Source organism: Silene latifolia, chromosome 6 (genome assembly GCF_048544455.1).
Source record: "Silene latifolia isolate original U9 population chromosome 6, ASM4854445v1, whole genome shotgun sequence".
In the NCBI taxonomy this organism is placed as follows: domain Eukaryota; kingdom Viridiplantae; phylum Streptophyta; class Magnoliopsida; order Caryophyllales; family Caryophyllaceae; genus Silene; species Silene latifolia.
In genome coordinates this window covers 135261646-135283299 of record NC_133531.1, presented here as the reverse complement: position 1 = coordinate 135283299, position 21654 = coordinate 135261646, and the positions used below count along the sequence as shown (strand labels likewise).

The 21654-nt window shown below is 42.0% G+C and overlaps 1 protein-coding gene and 1 non-coding gene across 2 annotated transcripts; both read left to right on the top strand.

Annotated features, from left to right (window-relative positions):
- The first annotated feature begins 15428 nt into the window (after positions 1–15428).
- Positions 15429–15535, top strand: LOC141589287 (small nucleolar RNA R71). The gene has a single exon (XR_012520233.1). It is a non-coding gene; the product is annotated as a small nucleolar RNA R71 (small nucleolar RNA).
- A 2872-nt stretch (positions 15536–18407) lies between these two features.
- Positions 18408–20324, top strand: LOC141588752 (uncharacterized). The gene is made up of 2 exons (XM_074410178.1): positions 18408–19058; positions 19170–20324. The coding sequence occupies exons 1-2, from the start codon at positions 18408–18410 to the stop codon at positions 20322–20324; spliced, it is 1806 nt and encodes a 601-aa protein (XP_074266279.1).
- The last annotated feature ends 1330 nt before the right edge of the window (positions 20325–21654 follow it).

Here is a 21654-nt window from a genome sequence, read left to right as displayed (position 1 = left end):
ATGTTAAGATCTGACAGAGAAAAGGAGTACAATTCATCTGAGTTTGATAAGTTTTGTGAAGACGAAGGCATGGAACGCCAACTCACAGTCGGGTATACGCCTCAACAAAACGGAGTCTCGGAGAGGAAAAATAGAATTGTTATGGAAATGGCGAGATGCATGCTAGCAGAAAAGAAAATGCCGAAAAAATTCTAGGCTGAAGCCGTGTATACAACCGTCTATTTGTTAAATAGACTCATTACAAAAGCACTTCAAGGAAAAACTCCAGTTGAAGCTTGGAGTGGTAAAAAACCCACGGCAAAACATTTAAAGATATTTGGTTCAGTTTGTTATGCTCATATTCCACCTTAAAAAAGAGGTAAGCTAGACGAAAAATCAGAGAAAGGAATTTTCATTGGATATGATTCAATGTCAAAAGGTTACAGAATTTTTAACCTTGAGACGGAGAAGATCACAATTAGTAGAGATGTTGTTTTTAATGAAGATGCGATTTGGAATTGGGAGGAGAAAAAAGTGGAAAAAAATGTGATGCTACTTCCTGATCTCACTACCAGCAACAAGAGCATAACCAAACGCGACCAAATGGTGATGGTATGAACACGGAACCAAACACGCCTGCTACTTCCCAAATACCAGGAGAATTATCTCACTCTGCTGCAAATTCAGACATCGCCACGGGCCCCCAAGGTAAAAAAAAAGGTTGTCTGAAATATATGATAATTGCCCAATAATTCATTTAGATCAAGAAGAGTGCGAGAGATGTCATTTCGCAGTTGAAGAACCAAAAGACTATGACGAAGCATCTCAGTACAAAGAATGGCAAATTGCCATGGAAAATGAAATAAGCATGATAAAGAAAAGGGTAATTTGATAACTACTACCTACTATAATCCAACTTTTAAGAACTACTACCAAAATAATTCTGACTTGAAAACTACTACCACTTTATTTGGTTCGGATTAATTTCACTGCCAAATCTTAAAAAAACCCAAAATAACCCAAAATTTGACTTGAACGGACTTTTATGCCCCCCCAAAATAACCCAAGGCTCTCTTACTTCCCTCATTATCTTCATCTTACGTTAGAAATTCAATTTACTGGGTAAATTGGGGAAAAAATCAATCTCACATTCAATCAAATCTTATTAACCTATTTTACCTAATCAAACTTCAGCAATTACTACATGTAAATCACATCCACTTATTAACCTATTTTACCCAAATTAGCGATCCTTTTCACCTTCATCCTTCCAGACTCCGTTTACAGTTTACAGGTGCGTTATTCTTACCCTTCTTCTTTAGTTATTTTGATTGTTGTGCTTAATAATTTATTGGGGTAATTAAACCCTATTAAAAAATGATTTTGATTGTTGTGCTTAATTATTTATTGAAGCACTATTAGTTTAACCCTAATTTGCGAATTTTAAATTGATTTTGAAAGTTACAGCCTTTGTTAATTAATTATGCTTCAAATTGTATGATTGGCTGATTATAGTGGGTGTTATTTATATAGGATGGAGATTCCTTATAAAATTGATGTCAGACTTCATTGTGGTGGTAAATTTGAAAGTATTAATGGGGAAAGTCAGTATACTGGTGGAGTACTTATACTTCTACCTGATATTTTGAGTAGTAAATTGAGTTACTACATGATAATAACTGAAGCAAAAAAGGTAGTGGGGCAGAATGTGAGTGTGTTTATATGGTTCAAAAAGCATGGATTCAGTTATGATTTTGGTAGGACAATTATTCTTGGTGATAAGGATATGGGTGATGTGTTAAAGTCAAGGGATAAAGATGATAAGGTAGACTTGTTTGTGACTACAAGACCTATACCCTTTGCAAATGTACCTGGTCATAACAGTAGGAGCCTTAACTTCAATTGTAGGACAACAGTTGGGGAAACCAAAAAATCCAGCCCTAAATTGAAACCCATTCATACAACACCCTTAAGAAAAAGCCCAAGACTGAAAAAGCCCATTCCTTATGAGGAGCCTTTGGTGATTGAGCCCCTGGTCATAGAACCATTGCAGACTATTTTGCCACCTTCAAAGAAACCAATTCCTTCAAAATTGCCAGTTAGAAGAGCTAAGAGTGGATCTGTGGCAGGTGGATCTGGTAAGGGTGGTTTTGTGGCAGGTGGATCTGTGGAGGGTAGGTCTGTGGTGGAGGATTTAGAGGGTAAGGGAAAGACTGTGGTACATGGTAAGAATGTGGTACAAGAGAAAGGGAAGACATCAGTGAATAAGAAGGGTAAAAAAAAAGAAGTGAAGAAGTATAACAAAAAAAACAGTGAAAGGGAGGGGGAAAAAGAAGGTGGTAGATGAAGAAGAGTTGGAGGAAGATTTTCATGTAAGTGAAGAGGAATCTGAGGTTGATGATTCAGATTTTGAGGCAGATGGGGAAGATTTGGTAGCTGAAGAGTTGTTTGAAAGTCCAGAATATGAGGGTAAGGGAAAGGGTAAAATATCAGTTGACTTTGTTGGGGCATTAGAGGAGGAAGAAGGTCAGTCTGATGATTTGAGAAGCTTAGATGGTTCAGATAATGAGGGAGATGGGTATAATATCTTCAACCCTGATACTGATTTGAAAAGAAATGTTAAGTTGGATGCTGGGTTAAAGTTCTCTACAGTTGAAGTACTAAGACAAGCCTTGAGGGTACATGCTATAGAGAACAGGTATGACTACTACTTTTTACATAATGGTAGTACAAGAGTGATGGTATCAAGCTATACCTCGCAAGTGCACGATTTTATCGTTGTACACTATTAAGGATCGATCCCACAAGGAGTTGAAAAGATTACTAATTGTTCTAATCCGATCGTTTAGCTAAGTCGAAAATAAAAGATGATGATTGTTATACTAATGCTACCTAAAACAAAATGAAATGCAAACTTAACAAAAGTAAGGAAAATAAGCAAGAATGAAGGATAAATTGTAATTCAAATGATTAAACGGCCTAAGACTCGGTTCTTCCCAAACAATTCGCAATTCCACATAGTTAAATCTCTAGGCTAATCACAAGGGTAGTTAGGTGAGGAGGTGACGGCTCTAATTCGCCTAAGACCCCCCTCTCGGGTTCGAAATAGGACACTAGCACTACCCACCAACCCCCCTCTCGGGTTCGAAGGTCGGAATCCCTAACTCAATACCCCACTACCCCAAAAACATGCATTTTCCCGAGGTAGTCCGATATTTGCTAAGGTCATTAAGCCCCATCAATTCCCGGGTCATCCCACTCCCTCTCTCGAGGGTCGATTTCAAACGCTAATTTAGAGGTGTCCTACCCCGGTTCTCCCTTTCGGTCTCAACCGAGGTCAACAATAGGGTCAATTCTCGGGTATCCAAATCACAACCTAACCAACTCTCGTTGGTGGTCAAGGGTCGTAAGTCGACACTACCCAAAAGTCAACCCATAAACCAAGTCATTCCTCTAAACTACCCTCACCAATTTCCCAAATAATTAGCCTTTATGAAATTCAACTAATGAAATTACTCATGTTAGGTCAAACCGAGCCCTAGTGGAAGACTACTCACTAATCATGGTCCTAATTGCAAAATAAACAATAAAGATGGAAACTTTGGTCATAAACATGGTGAGAAGATGAAATTCACTACTAAACATGCAACAATCTAGCAATGGGTGTAGGGTAAGATGATTTAATCTAATAATGAGAGTGATTAAACCTAAAGACACAATCTTTAACCAAATCAACTCAAAGATTAAGTCTTTGAGGACAACTACCCAAGGATGAACAAAAGAAAGAGAAACAAAGGAAAGATCAACAATGAAAAGATAAACAATGATGAAATTAACAACAACAAACAAACAACACCAACAATCTTAACATAAACAATCAAACAAACATAAAAGAAGAACAAAAATGTAAACAAATGAAATTAGGGAGAGAATTAATACCAACAAAATAGTGAAAGAGGAATTTGGATAGAAATAATAAAGAAGGAAATCCTTCAATCTTCTTACAAACCCAAATTCAATCACTAATTGATTGAAGAACTTCTCTAATTAAGGAAAGATTAACAAAGAGATTAAGAAAGTTTAAAGCTTGAAAGGGTAAAAATTCTGGATCTAGGGTTGTGTGTAAAAAGGGTTTAAGGAGAGGGGTATATATAGGTTATACAAGGATTAGGACCGAAATTGGAAATGGGCTTGAAACACGTAAATGCACTCCCGGCCGGTCAACCGGCCGCCGGTCCTTTGACCGGCTGGGAGTTTCCTGGATTTTTGGTTGAAGTTTTGAAGTCATCAGGTGTGCACGGCCGGTCAACCGGCCGCCGGTCCCTGACCGGCGGGGGCTACCTTGACTTCAATCTTGACTTTTGGCCTTTTGAGGGACTCCCAGCCGGCTAGCCGGCCGCCGGTCATCTGACCGGCTGGGAGTTTCCTGTAACTTTCTTCATTTTCTTCGTCTTCAAACTCATAGTGTCTTCCCAGCCGGTTAGCCGGCCGCCGGGCCACCGGCTGGGGATGCTTCTCCAACTTCCTTCATTCATTTCCTTGTAATATGTACTCCCAGCCGGCTAGCCGGCTGCCGGCCTACCGGCTGAGGGTACTCCTCAGCATAATTCCCTTCATCTTTCATGCATAGCTTAGAAATCCCGTCTTTCTAGCTTCGTTTCGCCCGTTCCCGCCTCAATATCTGCAAGGGGGCCAAAGTGTCATAGTAAAGGGAATCGGGACTAGAAACGAGAGTAAAGGGGGCACGAAACCGCCTTAAATGGGGTCGAACAAGCATGAAAATAGAGGGAAAAAGAGTGCAAAATGGTCCTATATCAAACCTCCCCACACTTGAACCTTACTCGTCCCCGAGTAAGTCCTCAAACCAATTGCGCAAAGCATTATTATGATGGATATGGAGAGTGGATGCACAATATAAGCATCACTCAACTAAACTACTACTTAAGCCGATCGAGTATTAGCGCACTCAACGCCCCTTCAACTCACAATTTGACACCCATGAGGGGAGAGTGCCCTATTGCAAGGCAAGTTGGGTCTTGCTACAAAACTTTTGACACATTCATCATGAAAGCACGTAATCAACAAATAGAATGCATCTAACAAAATGATCCACTTTCCTCATCTAAGTGGTCGGATTTTTCAAACAACAAAACATGGTCTCGGTCGGGGGTACCGTCTCAGGAGTGCCAATTGAGGTGCCAACCCCCTAAATGTGACAAAAGCAACCCTTGTGTGACCAATGCTCAAGAAACAAATTCAAGAGCGGGGAAAGGGAAGAAAGGGCAAGTCCGCCGAGAATTATAAAACCGACACAAGATTCAACCAAAGGACCCATGACTAAGGAGACCAAGGCAACGACATCCTCACGGTTTTCACTCGTCACTCAATGAAAGAACAAGGTGATTTTTGAGACAAAAAGTAACCAAAATCACTCAACTAACTCGACTAGCGAAAACGTGCCCGCAATCTAATGTGTAACACCGTCCTATGTCCAATGAAATGCAAACAAAGGGAAAAATGCACAAAACATGAAGCAAGGGTTACAATGGGGCTAAGGAGAAGGTCGAAACGGGATTGGTGCAAGCGCCGTTTGGACATGTGGGGTTCAAATCAAGAATCGTCGACACATCACGTCCCATCTCTTATTGCAACACATGAGACACGTCTATGCCCTAACATAGCATTGATGACCAAAACCATGCAAAAATTGCATAAACCCAACTCAAGTAGGAAAAATTTGATAAAACTCCTTTTATTTCAACAAATGGTAACGTCTACACCGTAACAACGACTCGGTTTCCCAAGTTATGCAAAAATTGTGTAAACCCGACTCATTTTGGAAAAACATCAATTTGCCCCTTTTTATTTAGCAACGGCTTTTTCTACCCCTCTAAATGATGAGTAGGGGTGTTGCTTGCCTTTTTCTTTTTCTTGACAACAAACAAATATATACAACACAACTAACTCATTTTTTTTTTGGATTTTTCATGACCCCCTTTTTTTTCACTTTTCTATTTTGTTTTTCATTCCTTTTTCAAAACCTCTTATTTATATAAAATGCCAAATCATACCAAATTCCGACCCAAACGGAGATGTATACTATCCGCCACTATGCCCCAAATCACCTCCTACAACACAACTACAAAAACCGACCAATTCTTGATTAAGGAAGGGTGGTTATGGAATGTAGCTATTTTAGTGGGTTTGCCAAATGAAAAGGCTAAGCTCAAAGGGGGTGAATCAAAAAGGGAAACAATGTAGGGAATAAAACAAGGCTATTTGGCTATGTGAGGTTCATATAAACTGATTTTTGCTTCAAATCATATGCACAAAAATGTAATGCAATTTCATGATCTAAGGACGATGCGACACACTTGTGCGTAGTGATGTGACATGCCTCGCGAGGAGGCCTACTCTCAAACCTAGATGAGGGTGGGGTATGGATGTACCCACCCTAGGAGGCTCTACCCTTACCTTTGAGTAGCTAAGTCGAGCCAAAGGTCTAGTCTACGGCCCTAGGTCTCACAAGGTTGGTCTAAACTCTTTGGTCAAGCCCTCCTTCCTCGGCTAACTAAGAGGCCACGGGTGCGAGTCACGAGGAGGGGAAAGGCACTATTGGACACATTAGTTCATCATGGGGGTACTTGGTTCCCTTCCTTTGACCATGTTCTTCCTTAAAAGCTTATTTACAAACTCAATGCAAAAGAAAGAAATGCAACAAGTATTTACATGTGAACAAATGCATGCGGAAATTCAAACAAACATGAAATGAAACGTGCAACAAATTGGCTAAACCTAGCAGCACATCAACACCAAAATTCCAAACGGTCTCCCAAGGAGACACCCAAAGCAACAAAATTCCCATCCTCCTTCAAAATATCAAAGATACCAAAAAGAAAGAATAGTAAAAGGAGCAAGGGATAGGAAGGATTATACCAAGCGGTCTTCTAGCTCCTTTTTGCCTCAAGAGGTCAATGTGCCAAGCCAAAAGGTTAGACAAAACATATATATACAATGCAATTTTTTTTTGAATTTTCAGAAATTTTTAAATTTTTAGGCATTTTATCTAATTTATAAACATTTACAAATATAAACAAATATGCACAAGAGTGGATATTTCCCTCCCCACACTTGAGATGTACATTGTCCTCAATGGACAAAAGCATAGGGAGTGAATAAGGAAAAGAAATGAACATATTTTTTTTTGATTTTTGATTTTTCAAAGGGAAAATAACATATTTTTGTGATTTTTGGTTTTGAAAAATTAAAAAGACATATTTTTGGTTTTTTTTTTTTGATATGAGAACTCCCTCCCCACACTTATTTATTTACATTACTTCCAAATGGAAATAAATGTGTGGAGGGAATTCAAATTAAAAGCATGTTTTTGTTTTTTTTTTTAGGCCCTCCCCACACTTATTTATAGACATGGGAGGGCACATTAGTGAAATAAATTAACATGTTTTTGGTTTTTTTTTTGGTCATTTTTCAATTTTTAGTTGGTTTTTATTTTGAAAATGCAATGCATGCTCTATTCTATATGCTAAATTGAAATGACAATGCAAATTAGGCTAAGTGAATGCAATTACTAAATGTGACAATATATTACAAAATTGAAATCTAATGCAATCCTATATGATGCAACTAAATGATTTATCAACTAAATGCATGCGAAAAATTTAAACATGAATGAGAAATTTGGATAAAAGGGAGAAATCATACTTGTCATTTGGATTGAAAAGGGGAGCATACCGACGGCTTTGGATTGGAAAGGGAAGAAGAAGTGGAGCCCTCATTACTAGGCTCTACTCAAAGTCATCATCACCCTCACCTTCTCCATCATCATCATTACCATCACCATCACCATCACCTTGAACTGCCCCGAACTCGGAGTCACGGATGAAATCGTCCGTGTTCAAGTGGACATCCGAGCTAAAATCCTCCATGGCTTGGCTCATACCAACAAACATCTCCGGGTGCCCTCCGGCACCACTAGACCCGCCCTCTTGGAAGATTGAAGGGGCACCCCCGAACCACCTCGCGTCATGTCCCTCCCCTTGGGTGGTAGGCGGGGTGGGAAAGACCGGGGCACTAAAATAGTCGGGCCGCAAGTTAATATCTCCGTACTTGAAGGTCCCATCTTCCGGATGTCCACCATCCGGGAATAAATAGTAGGAGGGGTGAAGGCCGGAGGGGTGTTTGTATTGGTTCCTCATACAATCATCATAGACCGGGAATTGACCAAGAGAATGGTCATAGTAAATCCGGTCAAGCCTTTGTTGAAGCCCATGCCGCTCATGTGCGGCGTTTGTCATATTAATCTTCATCTCCGCCATGAAGGAAATGAGGTCGGCATGGAGAGGGGGCGATTGTTGTTGTTGTTGACTGGAGGACCCCTCTCCTTGTTGGAAGGGCCCGGGGACAAATGGAGTAGTCGGTGTGGCATACCGCAAGGTAGACCTTGCGGGAATGATGGGTCGGCCACGAGTATACCGAAGATTCGGGTTGATTTGTTGTGGGATAGAGGGGTCTTCGAGATTTTCAATCTCAAGCAAATAGTACTCCGAGTTGGGCACCACTTTCATTTTGTCGGGGTTGGGAAGAGGGATAGAATTTCGATCAACTCCATCCACCCGAATTTGCCAATAGTCTAGGCCATCATTCGGGTGGGTCTTCAACCAACCGAGGTTGTGGTGGATATAGTTTTTGAAAAGCATCGTATCACCAATCATTGAACGCATGCCACCCAAGTTGACCCTCCGATTGAGCCTCTTCATCAAATGGGTGATGAGTCCACCCACGACAACGGCCGTATTAGAGGCCGGAGAATTGCTAAGCCTCTGTAATGTAAGGGCCAAGTGGTGGGCAATGTCAATTTTGAAAGTAGTGGGGTTGGAACGAAGATAAGAGCCGAGAATTTCCAACTCTTCCGTTCGGAAGTTGTGATTCTCCTCACGGCCGAAAACAGTCCACCCCATGAACCTATGCCAAACCCGGATAGCCGCATTATGGACAGTGTTGGCGGCTCTCTTGACCCCCTTAACATCATCTAAACCCGTAATAGCCTTCCATAAGGCCCCATGGTCAAATGTCTCGGGTGCCTTGTGAGGAGGGCTAGAGTCAAGCCCAAAATGGGAAGCAAAGGTTGCAAGGGTCAAGGAGTAGTCCTTGTTCATCAAATGAAAATGCAAAAAGGCAACCTTTTGGGTTTGGCGATGCTTGTCAAGGCGGAGGGAACTCAAAAATTCCCAAGTAAGACGGACATAGGTCCGCTCATGAATTCCATACATCATCTTCATTCCCACCCCATCAAATAATTCAAGAGTGACTTGATCTAATCCTAATTCCCGCATGGATTGACGATCAATAAATCGGGTAGGGACAATAGGCCGTTTCTTGAATAAGACAAACTTACCTTTCATTGTGATTGAAGCGAATTGGATGTCCGGGAAGTCGGGATCGGAGCTCATGTCGGTCGCCGCCGCCGCTACCGCCTCCGCCTGCTGAAGGGCCAAGTCTCCTCTCCTCACTCTTTTCTTTGGGGCCATTGTTGTGATTTTGATGGTGGGTGAAAGGTTGGGAAGGAGGTTGGGGAGGTTGTAGGTGGTTGAGGTGGTGGTAGGTGGTGGTGGGAGAGGTCGTTGATGGGAATGAGGGAGGGGGGGTTAGGGTTAGAGTGAGAGAGGAGGGAGGAAAGGTGTCAAAAATTATGAGGGATTTTGGGCGAAATTGGGTTGAAAATACGATCAGAAAACTCCCAGCCGGTCAGGAGACCGGCCGCCGGTCACCCGGCTGGGAGTTCGGGTGATTTTTCAAAATTCCCAAAAAGTATCAGAAAACTCCCGGCCGGTCAGGAGACCGGCCGCCGGTCACCCGGCTGGGAGGACACCCATTCCCCATTTTCTTCAATAAATGCATTCCCAGCCGGTGGGCCGGCTGCCGGCCTGCCGGCTGGGACTTCCCTTCAAACCATTTTGCTATATTTCCAATTGTATACGCACTCCCAGCCGGTGGACCGGCTGCCGGCCTGCCGGCTGGGACTACTCTTCCTTGTGTTTTCGTCAAAATTCCATTAAATTTACAGGAACTTCCCAGCCGGTCAGAAGACCGGCCGCCGGTCACCCGGCTGGGAGTCCTTTTCATCATGTTTTCACCAATAAACCCATATTCCTATTCCCGTCATTTATTGGCCTCAATTTCCGCGTTTTCGACTTTCAAACCCGACTCGGGACGTCGGATAAAGGCCAATAAATGGTCAAACGCTTGTTCATCAAACAAAAACCCCAAATCTTCAACAATCATGACCGACAACAATCAAATTGACAAGTAGTATCCATCCAAAATTCCTCAAATTCTTCCTAAATGCATGATATATACAAAGATGCATGGGTTGCCTCCCATGAAGCGCCCTTGTTTTATGTCGTAGGCTCGACGGAGTTATGAATGACAATCAATAATTTTGAAGGTAGGTAGCAATGGAGCTCACACTCTTGATGATAGGGGTTCCGGCAATGTAGTGCTTTAGCCGTTGTCCATTTACCTTAAATGTTTGGTCTCCATCGGATACCTCAACCGACCCATAGGGGAAAGCTCGGACCACGGTGAAAGGCCCCGACCACTTTGACTTTAGTTTTCCCGAAAATAGCTTGAACCTCGAGTTAAAGAGGAGAACCAAGTCCCCCTCCTTGAATTCCCTCCTTATAATAGCTTTGTCATGGAATCGCTTGGTCTTTTCCTTGTACAACCTAGAGCTCTCATAAGCCTCTAGTCGAAATTCTTCAAGCTCATTGAGGTCAAGTAGCCGCTTTTCCCCGGCGCTCTTCAAGTCAAAGTTAAGTCGTCGGATGGCCCAATGTGCCTTGTGCTCCAACTCAACCGGTAAATGACAAGGCTTACCGTACACCAACCGGAACGGTGAAGTTCCTATTGGTGTTTTGAAAGCGGTCCGGTAAGCCCACAATGCATCATTGAGCTTGGTAGACCAATCTTTCCTTGACCGGCTCACGGTCTTTTCAAGGATCATCTTTATTTCACGGTTAGAGATTTCGGCTTGGCCGTTAGCTTGTGGGTGATAGGCAAGGCTCCGCCTATGTTGCACCCCATGCTTCTTGAGTAAAGCATCAAGAGTCCTCTCCCAAAAATGAGTTCCACGGTCACTTATCACAATTCGTGGAACTCCAAACCGTGGGAATATGATTGTCTCCATGAGTTTGGTTACTGATTTTGCGTCACAAGTCTTTGTTGGAATTGCTTCAACCCATTTGCTCACGTAGTCCACCGCAACAAGAATATACTCATTCCCATTTGATGAGGGAAAAGGGCCTTGATAGTCAATGCCCCATACATCGAATACCTCCACCTCAAGCATGTAGTTCATTGGCATTTCATGCCTCTTTGAAATGTTACCACTTCTTTGACACTTGTCACACTTCTTGACGTAGGTGGCCACATCGTGAAATAGGGAAGGCCAAAAGAATCCACATTGGAGCACCCTCGCGGCGGTTTTTCGTGAACTACCATGCCCTCCACTTGGCATGTCATGGCAATGAGAGATTATGGGTTGGACTTCTTCATTGGGGATGCATCTTCTAATTATCCCGTCGGCACAAGCTTTGTAGAGGCACGGTTCTTCCCAAAAATATTGCTTAAGGTCATGGAAGAATTTCTTTCTCTTGTGGGAATCATAACCGTGTGAGATGACCCCGGATACCAAATAATTTACATAGTCCGCGTACCACGGGGTATCCATCAAAGCTAGTGCGAATAGTTGATCATCCGGTAATGTGTCGTCAATTGGCAATCCATCCTTATCCTTGACATGGAGTAGCCGAGAAAGATGATCGGCTACCACATTTTCTACACCTTTCTTGTCTCTAATCTCGATATCGAACTCTTGTAACAATAGTATCCACCGAATCAAGCGGGGTTTTGACTCCTTCTTGATTAGCAAGTGTCTCAACGCCGTGTGATCGGTGTGCACAATTACCTTAGAGCCCACCAAATAAGAACGAAACTTGTTCATGGCATATATGACCGCCAAAAGCTCCTTTTCGGTGGTAGTGTAATGTGATTGAGCTTCATCCAAAGTCTTGCTTGCATAATATATGGCATGGAGTTTACCATTCTTCTTTTGTCCTAGCACCGATCCCACCGCCACATCACTAGCATCGCACATCAACTCAAAAGGTTCTCCCCAAGTGGGAGGTTGCATGATTGGAGCGGTGATGAGAGCTTCCTTCAACCTATTGAATGCATCCAAACACTCATTAGTAAATTCAAACGACACATCTTTTCCAAGCAACAAAGTTAAAGGTCGGGCAATCAAAGAAAAATCCTTAATGAATCTCCGGTAAAAACCGGCATGCCCAAGAAAACTCCTAATTCCTTTAACATTAGTGGGAGGGGGTAGAGTTTTGATCACTTCAATCTTGGCTTGATCAACTTCCAAGCCCTTACTTGACACTACATGACCCAAAACAACCCCGGATGTCACCATGAAATGACATTTCTCCCAATTCAAGACTAGACCACTCTCTTGACATCTTTTCAAGACCTTACCCAAATTAGCTAGACATCCATCAAATGAGGTGCCTACGACCGAGAAGTCGTCCATAAACACCTCCATGATATTCTCAACATATTCGGAAAATATAGCTAGCATGCATCTTTGAAATGTGGCCGGCGCATTGCAAAGCCCAAAGGGCATGCGCCTATAAGCAAAGGTGCCGAATGAGCACGTGAATGTGGTCTTTTCTTGGTCATTAGGGTGAATCGGGATTTGGAAAAACCCCGAAAACCCATCAAGGTAGCAAAAGTGAGAATGTTGGGCAAGTCTTTCCAACATTTGGTCAAGGAAAGGGAGGGGGAAATGGTCTTTCCTAGTTGCCTTGTTGAGGCGCCTATAGTCTATACACATTCTCCACCCGGTAGTGACTCTCGTAGGAATTAGTTCATTCTTATCATTGGTGACTACCGTGACCCCGCCCTTCTTCGGCACAACATGCACCGGGCTCACCCATGCACTATCGGAGATAGGGTAAATTATGCTTGCATCATAGAGCTTCAACACCTCCTTCCTAACCACTTCTTTCATAGCGGGGTTAAGGCGGCGTTGAGGCTCAATGGAAGATGCACTCTCATCCTCCAAATGAATGCGATGGGTGCAAAAAGAAGGGCTAATCCCCTTGATATCATCAATTGAGTACCCAATGACATCTTTGTATTTTCTCACAACATCAAGTAATTTTTGAAGTTCGGTGTCATTGAGTGCACTATTGACAATAATAGGGTAAGTATCATTAGGGCCAAGGAAAGCATGTTTAAGAGTAGAGGGAAGAGGTTTCAACTCCACTTGAGGAGGCGTAGATCTCTCCTCCTTTTTACCATCTCCTCTCAAGCTTTCAAATTCTTTGTCCGGGTCTTCTTCAATTGTTGCTTCCATAGCTAAAGCATACTCCCGGTGCTCCTTGCAATCCTTTACCTTGCCCTCAAGGAACCCTTGCAAACCCTTGTCTTCATCAAATTTCTTCATATCAACCCATTCTTCTACCACATCAATCATATAACAAGACTTTTCTTCCGAAGGCTCTTTCATAGCCTTGTTCAAGGAGAATTCAACCTTATCTTCACCCACTTGCAAAGAAAGCTTCCCATTCTTCACATCAATCATGGCACCCCCCGTAGCAAGGCATGGGCGCCCCAATATGATGGGAATATTTGAGTCTTCGGGGATGTCCATTACATAGAAATCACACGGAAATGCAAGTTTCCCCACCTTGAGTGGGACATCCTCCACAAGACCAATAGGGTATCTTACCGACCTATCCGCAAGTTGGAGAGAAACCCTTGTTGGTGAAAGCTCATAACCTTTCAACTTCTTAAAAATTTTGAGGGGCATAAGACTAATGCTAGCCCCCAAATCACACAAAGCCCTCTCAATGTGCACGGTCCCAATCTTACAAGGAATGGAGAAACTCCCCGGGTCTTCAAGCTTTTGAGGAGCCTCATTCATGAGAATTGCACTACACTCCTTGGATAAGTTCACCGTGGTTGTCGGGCTCAAGGAGTTTTTGTTAGAGATGAGCTCCTTCAAGAACTTGCCATAGCTTGGAATCTCCTTTACGGCATCAATGAAAGGCATAGTAATGTTGATACCCTTCATCATATCCATGAACTTCCCATACTTTTGTTCAAGTTTGGCTCTTGCCAACCTTTGTGGAAAGGGAACCGGTGGTACATAAGTTCTTACCACTTGTTGTTGAGGCTCTTCGACTACCCTTGTTGGTTCATCAATCACTTTTGGAGTTTCCACAACAATTTCCACGAGTTCCTCTTCTCCCTCCTTTTCTTCAATTACCTTAGGAGGTTCAACCACAACTTGAGGTTCAATGACATTACCCGGTCTACTACTCTTCCTTTTCTTGACAAATTCCCGGTCTTCCAAATCCCTACCACTCCTCAAGTGGATAGCATTCATAGTTTTCGGATTTTCCTCGGTTTTACCCGGGAATTTCCCTTGGGAGGCTTGAAGTTGGCTCATTTGAGTAGCCAATTGGGAGATTTGGTTGTCCGTCATCCGTTGAGAAGCTTGCATTTGGGTCCTAAGTTGGTTGATGGATGAGGTTGTCTCGTCATGTTTTTGAGTGGAATGGTTGATGAATTGTGTTTGAGTATTGACAAGTTGGTTTTATGAAGTCATCAATTGTTCCATCATGAGTTCCAAGCTTGACTTTGGTTGGGTGGTTTGTTGGAAAGGTTGGGTGGTTTGTTGGAAAGGTTGGGTGTTTTGTTGAAAAGGTGGGTTGGTTGGTGGGTTGAGTGGCTGAAATTGTTGTTGCCTTGGTTGGAAGGTTCTCCCTTGGAAACCCGGTGGACCTTGGTTGAATGTAGTGTTTTGTTTTTGAGTTTGGAAGTTTGGTTGTTGTGATTTTTGTTGGAAGGTTGGGTTTTGGACATTTTGAGAGCCATAGGAGAAGTTTGGGTGGGCTCTCAATCCGGGGTGATATTGGTTGTTGTTGAATGCTTGCTTGGCCGGACTAGACTCCCATATCCCGTTCACTTGCTCCATACAACTTCCATCTCCAACCACCAAAGGACACTCATTGGGTGGGTGTCCTTGGTCTCCACAAAGCTCACAACTATAGACTTGGTTCCTCATAGAAGAATTGCTAGATGTCTTGCTTGAGCTCATCAAGGCTACTTGTTGCTTAAGCTCTTCTATCATCTCTTTCACTTCCACATTGTTGGCCGACTCGACCGTTGACTTCCCCTTCCTCTTGTGCCTATCATTGTTCCAATGAAAGGTACGAGAAGCCATTTCTTCAATAAGTTCTTTTGCCGTCTTGTGATCTATCTTATCCAAAGCTCCCTTCCCCGAGCCGGAATCAAGGTTCATCTTCATATCATTGTTTAACCCTTCATAGAAATTGTTGATGAGCTCATCATCTCCAATACCGTGGTGAGGACATAGCCTTTGGAGGCCCTTGTACCTCTCCCATGCTTCATAAAGGGTCTCATCTTCATGTTGGGTGAACCCTTGGAGCTCACTCTTGATTCTTGCGGTTCGTTGGGGTGGGAAATACTTGTTGAGAAAAGCCTTAGAGACATCGTCCCAAGTCCGAAGAGAGTCGGGTTCACAACTTTTAAGCCACTCCTTGGCACTCCCCCTCAAAGAGTAAGGGAAAAGCCTAAGGCGTACGGCATCTTCCGTGACTCCATTGGCCTTGAACATGTCACAACTATCCAAGAACTCGTTGAGATGCTCGTTGGGGTTTTCGGTGGCTCCCCCTCCGAATTGGTTCCCTTGGACAAGTTGTAGCAAGGTGGCTTTCACATCAAAATTGTTGGCTTGAATAGGTGGCTTCACAATACTCGGATTCACCACCTTTTTCGGAGCCAAGTTATCTCTCATAGGGACCGCGGCCATTGTTACTTCCGTTTCCGGTGTTGCAAAAGGATTTTCGAAAGTTTCAAAGACCCGTGGTCCTTCTTGAAGGTTCTCAATTACTGGATTATCTTGAGGAATCGGTGTTTCTATAAGCCCTCTTCTACGGAGTGAATTTAGTCTTCTCGCGGTTGCTTCGATCTCGTGGTCAATCGGTCTAATTGGTTGACCTCTTCGATTTCTTCTTCTCATGCAAGAAGTCCTACACACTCAAGAGAGAGATTAGTAACAAAAGACTTAGTCTAAACAAGAATGAAAACAATTAATATCTAGCCGAACTCCCCGGCAACGGCGCCAAAAAACTTGATGGTATCAAGCTATACCTCGCAAGTGCACGATTTTATCGTTGTACACTATTAAGGGTCGATCCCACAAGGAGTTGAAAAGATTACTAATTGTTCTAATCCGATCGTTTAGCTAAGTCGAAAATAAAAGATGATGATTGTTATACTAATGCTACCTAAAACAAAATGAAATGCAAACTTAACAAAAGTAAGGAAAATAAGCAAGAATGAAGGATAAATTGTAATTCAAATGATTAAACGGCCTAAGACTCGGTTCTTCCCAAACAATTCGCAATTCCACATAGTTAAATCTCTAGGCTAATCACAAGGGTAGTTAGGTGAGGAGGTGACGGCTCTAATTCGCCTAAGACCCCCCTCTCGGGTTCGAAATAGGACACTAGCACTACCCACCAACCCCCCTCTCGGGTTCGAAGGTCGGAATCCCTAACTCAATACCCCACTACCCCAAAAACATGCATTTTCCCGAGGTAGTCCGATATTTGCTAAGGTCATTAAGCCCCATCAATTCCCGGGTCATCCCACTCCCTCTCTCGAGGGTCGATTTCAAACGCTAATTTAGAGGTGTCCTACCCCGGTTCTCCCTTTCGGTCTCAACCGAGGTCAACAATAGGGTCAATTCTCGGGTATCCAAATCACAACCTAACCAACTCTCGTTGGTGGTCAAGGGTCGTAAGTCGACACTACCCAAAAGTCAACCCATAAACCAAGTCATTCCTCTAAACTACCCTCACCAATTTCCCAAATAATTAGCCTTTATGAAATTCAACTAATGAAATTACTCATGTTAGGTCAAACCGAGCCCTAGTGGAAGACTACTCACTAATCATGGTCCTAATTGCAAAATAAACAATAAAGATGGAAACTTTGGTCATAAACATGGTGAGAAGATGAAATTCACTACTAAACATGCAACAATCTAGCAATGGGTGTAGGGTAAGATGATTTAATCTAATAATGAGAGTGATTAAACCTAAAGACACAATCTTTAACCAAATCAACTCAAAGATTAAGTCTTTGAGGACAACTACCCAAGGATGAACAAAAGAAAGAGAAACAAAGGAAAGATCAACAATGAAAAGATAAACAATGATGAAATTAACAACAACAAACAAACAACACCAACAATCTTAACATAAACAATCAAACAAACATAAAAGAAGAACAAAAATGTAAACAAATGAAATTAGGGAGAGAATTAATACCAACAAAATAGTGAAAGAGGAATTTGGATAGAAATAATAAAGAAGGAAATCCTTCAATCTTCTTACAAACCCAAATTCAATCACTAATTGATTGAAGAACTTCTCTAATTAAGGAAAGATTAACAAAGAGATTAAGAAAGTTTAAAGCTTGAAAGGGTAAAAATTCTGGATCTAGGGTTGTGTGTAAAAAGGGTTTAAGGAGAGGGGTATATATAGGTTATACAAGGATTAGGACCGAAATTGGAAATGGGCTTGAAACACGTAAATGCACTCCCGGCCGGTCAACCGGCCGCCGGTCCTTTGACCGGCTGGGAGTTTCCTGGATTTTTGGTTGAAGTTTTGAAGTCATCAGGTGTGCACGGCCGGTCAACCGGCCGTCGGTCCCTGACCGGCGGGGGCTACCTTGACTTCAATCTTGACTTTTGGCCTTTTGAGGGACTCCCAGCCGGCTAGCCGGCCGCCGGTCATCTGACCGGCTGGGAGTTTCCTGTAACTTTCTTCATTTTCTTCGTCTTCAAACTCATAGTGTCTTCCCAGCCGGTTAGCCGGCCGCCGGGCCACCGGCTGGGGATGCTTCTCCAACTTCCTTCCTTCATTTCCTTGTAATATGTACTCCCAGCCAGCTAGCCGGCTGCCGGCCTACCGGCTGAGGGTACTCCTCAGCATAATTCCCTTCATCTTTCATGCATAGCTTAGAAATCCCGTCTTTCTAGCTTCGTTTCGCCCGTTCCCGCCTCAATATCTGCAAGGGGGCCAAAGTGTCATAGTAAAGGGAATCGGGACTAGAAACGAGAGTAAAGGGGGCACGAAACCGCCTTAAATGGGGTCGAACAAGCATGAAAATAGAGGGAAAAAGAGTGCAAAATGGTCCTATATCAAAGAGTAACATGTCACTGCAGATACAAATGTAAGTGTGAGTGGGACAAAGTTAGAGCTAAGATCAGGTGTGTTTGTAAACAATTTCTCTGTCCATTTAGAATGTATGCTACTAAGAAGCCAAATGAGGATTACATAGTTATTAGATCATTGAATTTGAAGCATTCTTTCTCTTTCAAAGGATATACCAAGAAACTGTCTTCTCAATATTTAGCTGAAAAATATCTAGAAGAGTGGAGGGAGAATCCTACTTGGTTGTTAAGTGTGTTTGTTAGGCGTGTTTATAGGGATCTAGGAGTAAATATTAGCTATTCCCAGGCCTGGTTAGCTAGGGCAAGAGCTAAATTAATGATTTATGGTGATGGAGATGATGAATATGGTAGAGTATGGGAATATGCAGCTGCTTTGACAAAGTATAATCCAGGCTCAACAGCTATTGTGGTTGTTGACAATGTTGAGAATCCACCCCCACTTTTCCAAAGAATGTATGTTTGTTTAAAGGCTTGTAAGGTTGGGTTTTTGGCTGGTTGTAGACCCTTCATTGGTGTTGATGGATGCCATTTAAAAGGGGCATATCCTGGGATGTGTTTGGTAGCAGTTGCTATGGATCCCAACAACAACATATACCCAGTTGCATGGGCTGTTGTAGAGGTTGAAAATAGAGAAAGTTGGACTTGGTTTTTGAGCCTTCTTATGGAAGACCTAGAGAAGGAGGATGGTGCTGGGTTAACAATAATGTCTGATAGACAGAAGGTTAGTAATCAACTCTTATCTTTTTATTTGTTCTACTCACTTGCAAAATTTTTTTAAACTGTTTTGTTATTCTATTGTAAATTGTATTTCTGTTATTTTTGTTAACATCAGGGACTACTGGAGGCTTTCAACATTGTCACTCCTAAGGCTGAGATCAGATTTTGTGTAAGGCATATTTGGGCGAATTTCAAGCAACAATTTAGTGGCCCAGTTTATAAAGAGGCCTTCTGGAAAGCTTGTAGAGCCACTTCTATTGCAGAGTTCAATAGGGAATTGGAGGGAATCAAGTTTTTGAGCACTAAGGCCCATGCTTATCTGACATCAATTCCTGCCAAACATTGGTCAAGACATGCCTTCTCCACCACAAGTAAGACCAATTTTTTAATGAATAATATGTGTGAGTCATTCAATGCTGTCCTGAAAGAAGTAAGAGATAAGCCAATAATAACCCTAATGGAGTGGATAAGAAGGTATGTTATGAAGAGACATTATGAGAAAAGAGTTGGGGTTGTAGGCTATGAGGGAAGAGTAATGCCATTGGTAACCAAGTATCTACAATGGGCTGATGATGAATGTAGATTGTGTAGCTTTGTCCATTCTATAAGTGGTGAGTATGAAGTAACTCACAGGGGGGCTCAAAAAGCTGTGCATTTGGAAAGGAGGAAATGCTCTTGCAAAAACTGGGAGTTAACTGGTATGCCATGTCCACATGCCATAGTCTGCATAATGGATCAAAGAGAGGAAGTGCTTGACTATGTTGATGAGGCTTATTCAAAGGCCATGTATACTAAATGTTTTGAACATGCTATAGCAGCCATGCCTGGCTACCAGGACTGGGAGAAGGTTGGGCAGGTAGCTCCTCTTCCACCTCCATTTAAAAGGTTACCTGGTAGGCCAAAGCTCAAGAAAAGAAGAAGAGAGGCAGGTGAAGAAAGTAGTGGGGCAACAAAAAAAACGAGGCAAATAAGAGCTTGTGGTAAATGTGGAGGGATAGGGCATAATATCAAAACTTGTAAAAACCCTCAAATGACTAAAGAGAAACCAAAGGTGAAAACCACCAGATCAACTAGCACCTCAGCATGGAGCAACAAGGTGAGAGATGCAGTGGCAAGAAGGGCAGCAAAAAGACAGCATAATGCAGCAATGGTACAAGAGATTTCTGGACCCAGAGGTGGGCAACACTTGCAACATCAAGAAAGCCAAGCAAGTGCAAGCAATGCTCTACCAACTCAAACTTCGAGGAGAAGGCTGGGATTTGAAGATTAAAGTTGTATAAGACAATTAAATTTCAGCAGCAATTGTAGCTTCACATTTGTAACAAGAATGTGTTAATTTGCTGCAATTACAAAGACAATGTTTCTTTCATTTTGGAGTATCATTTTGCTAAGACAATGTATCTTTTATTTTGGTAAGACAATGAGTTAGTTTGTAGCAAAATGGAAACTTCTGTATGACATTAGCTAAGTTGTGTTAATTTGATGCAAGAATTTGGGGTTAATCTGCTCCTTTATTAATACTTCCGAGTGTTACATTTGAAAATTGCTCACATTACATTTTCATGTCTTGAGCTTAGCTTAGCTATTACTAAAGAGCATTGCAATCCCTCCTCAAAGCTTTTACACAATCAAAGCTTTGTCACAATAGTTGCAAATACTATTACTACAACACAAACAAACATAAACCATCTAAATGACAAACAAGAATTAACCCTAACAATCCCTTCTTCTGTTTCTCCACTTGACTCGAAATTCCTAAGTAATTCATTAGCTTCTTTAAGCTTTTGACAATGATCCTGCAAATGTGAATTTTCACACTTAAGCATCTTCAAATCGCACTCAATAACCTTCTTTTCTAATATCAGTCTATTGATTACATCCTTCTGCCACTGAACTTGCTCTTCATCATACCACCTAAAAAATCCACAACCTCGATCTTTTGTAGCTGGGTTTGAAAATTTGCAGGTGAGAAATCTTCTCCCTGGATTATCAACAGTCCACGACTTCAACAATGCCAATGGAACAACACACTTAAATTTACCAATAACAATGTTGCTGCTGCTCATTTCTGAGATCAAACAAAAAAATAAAACCCTAATTTGAATTAAGAAAGGACAAAAACAGAAACAACAAACTTTTAATTGAAACAATAAACACAGAAATTTGGACGGGATAGATATTTCTTCGATAAGTTGGAACAATGGACATGAGATTCAAAAAAATAAAGAACAATGTTACCTGATTGGTGAGGAGTGATAAAGAGAGAAGAAGAAGAATAAGAAGAAGGGGAATGCTGGGAGTGTGTGTTTATAAGGATGGGAGTGTGTGTTTATAAGGATAATAAGGGGTAAAATAGGAAAACAAGTTGGAACTTAACTTAGAAATTCAATTTTAATGAGTTTTTTTAAGATTTGGCAGTGTAATTAATCCGAACCAAATAAAGTGGTAGTAGTTTTCAAGTCAGAATTATTTTGGTAGTAGTTCTTAAAAGTTGGATTATAGTAGGTAGTAGTTATCAAATTACCCTAAAGAAAAATGAGACATGGGAATTGGTTGACCGACGTGACAATCGAAAAGTGATAGGGGTAAAATGGATTTTT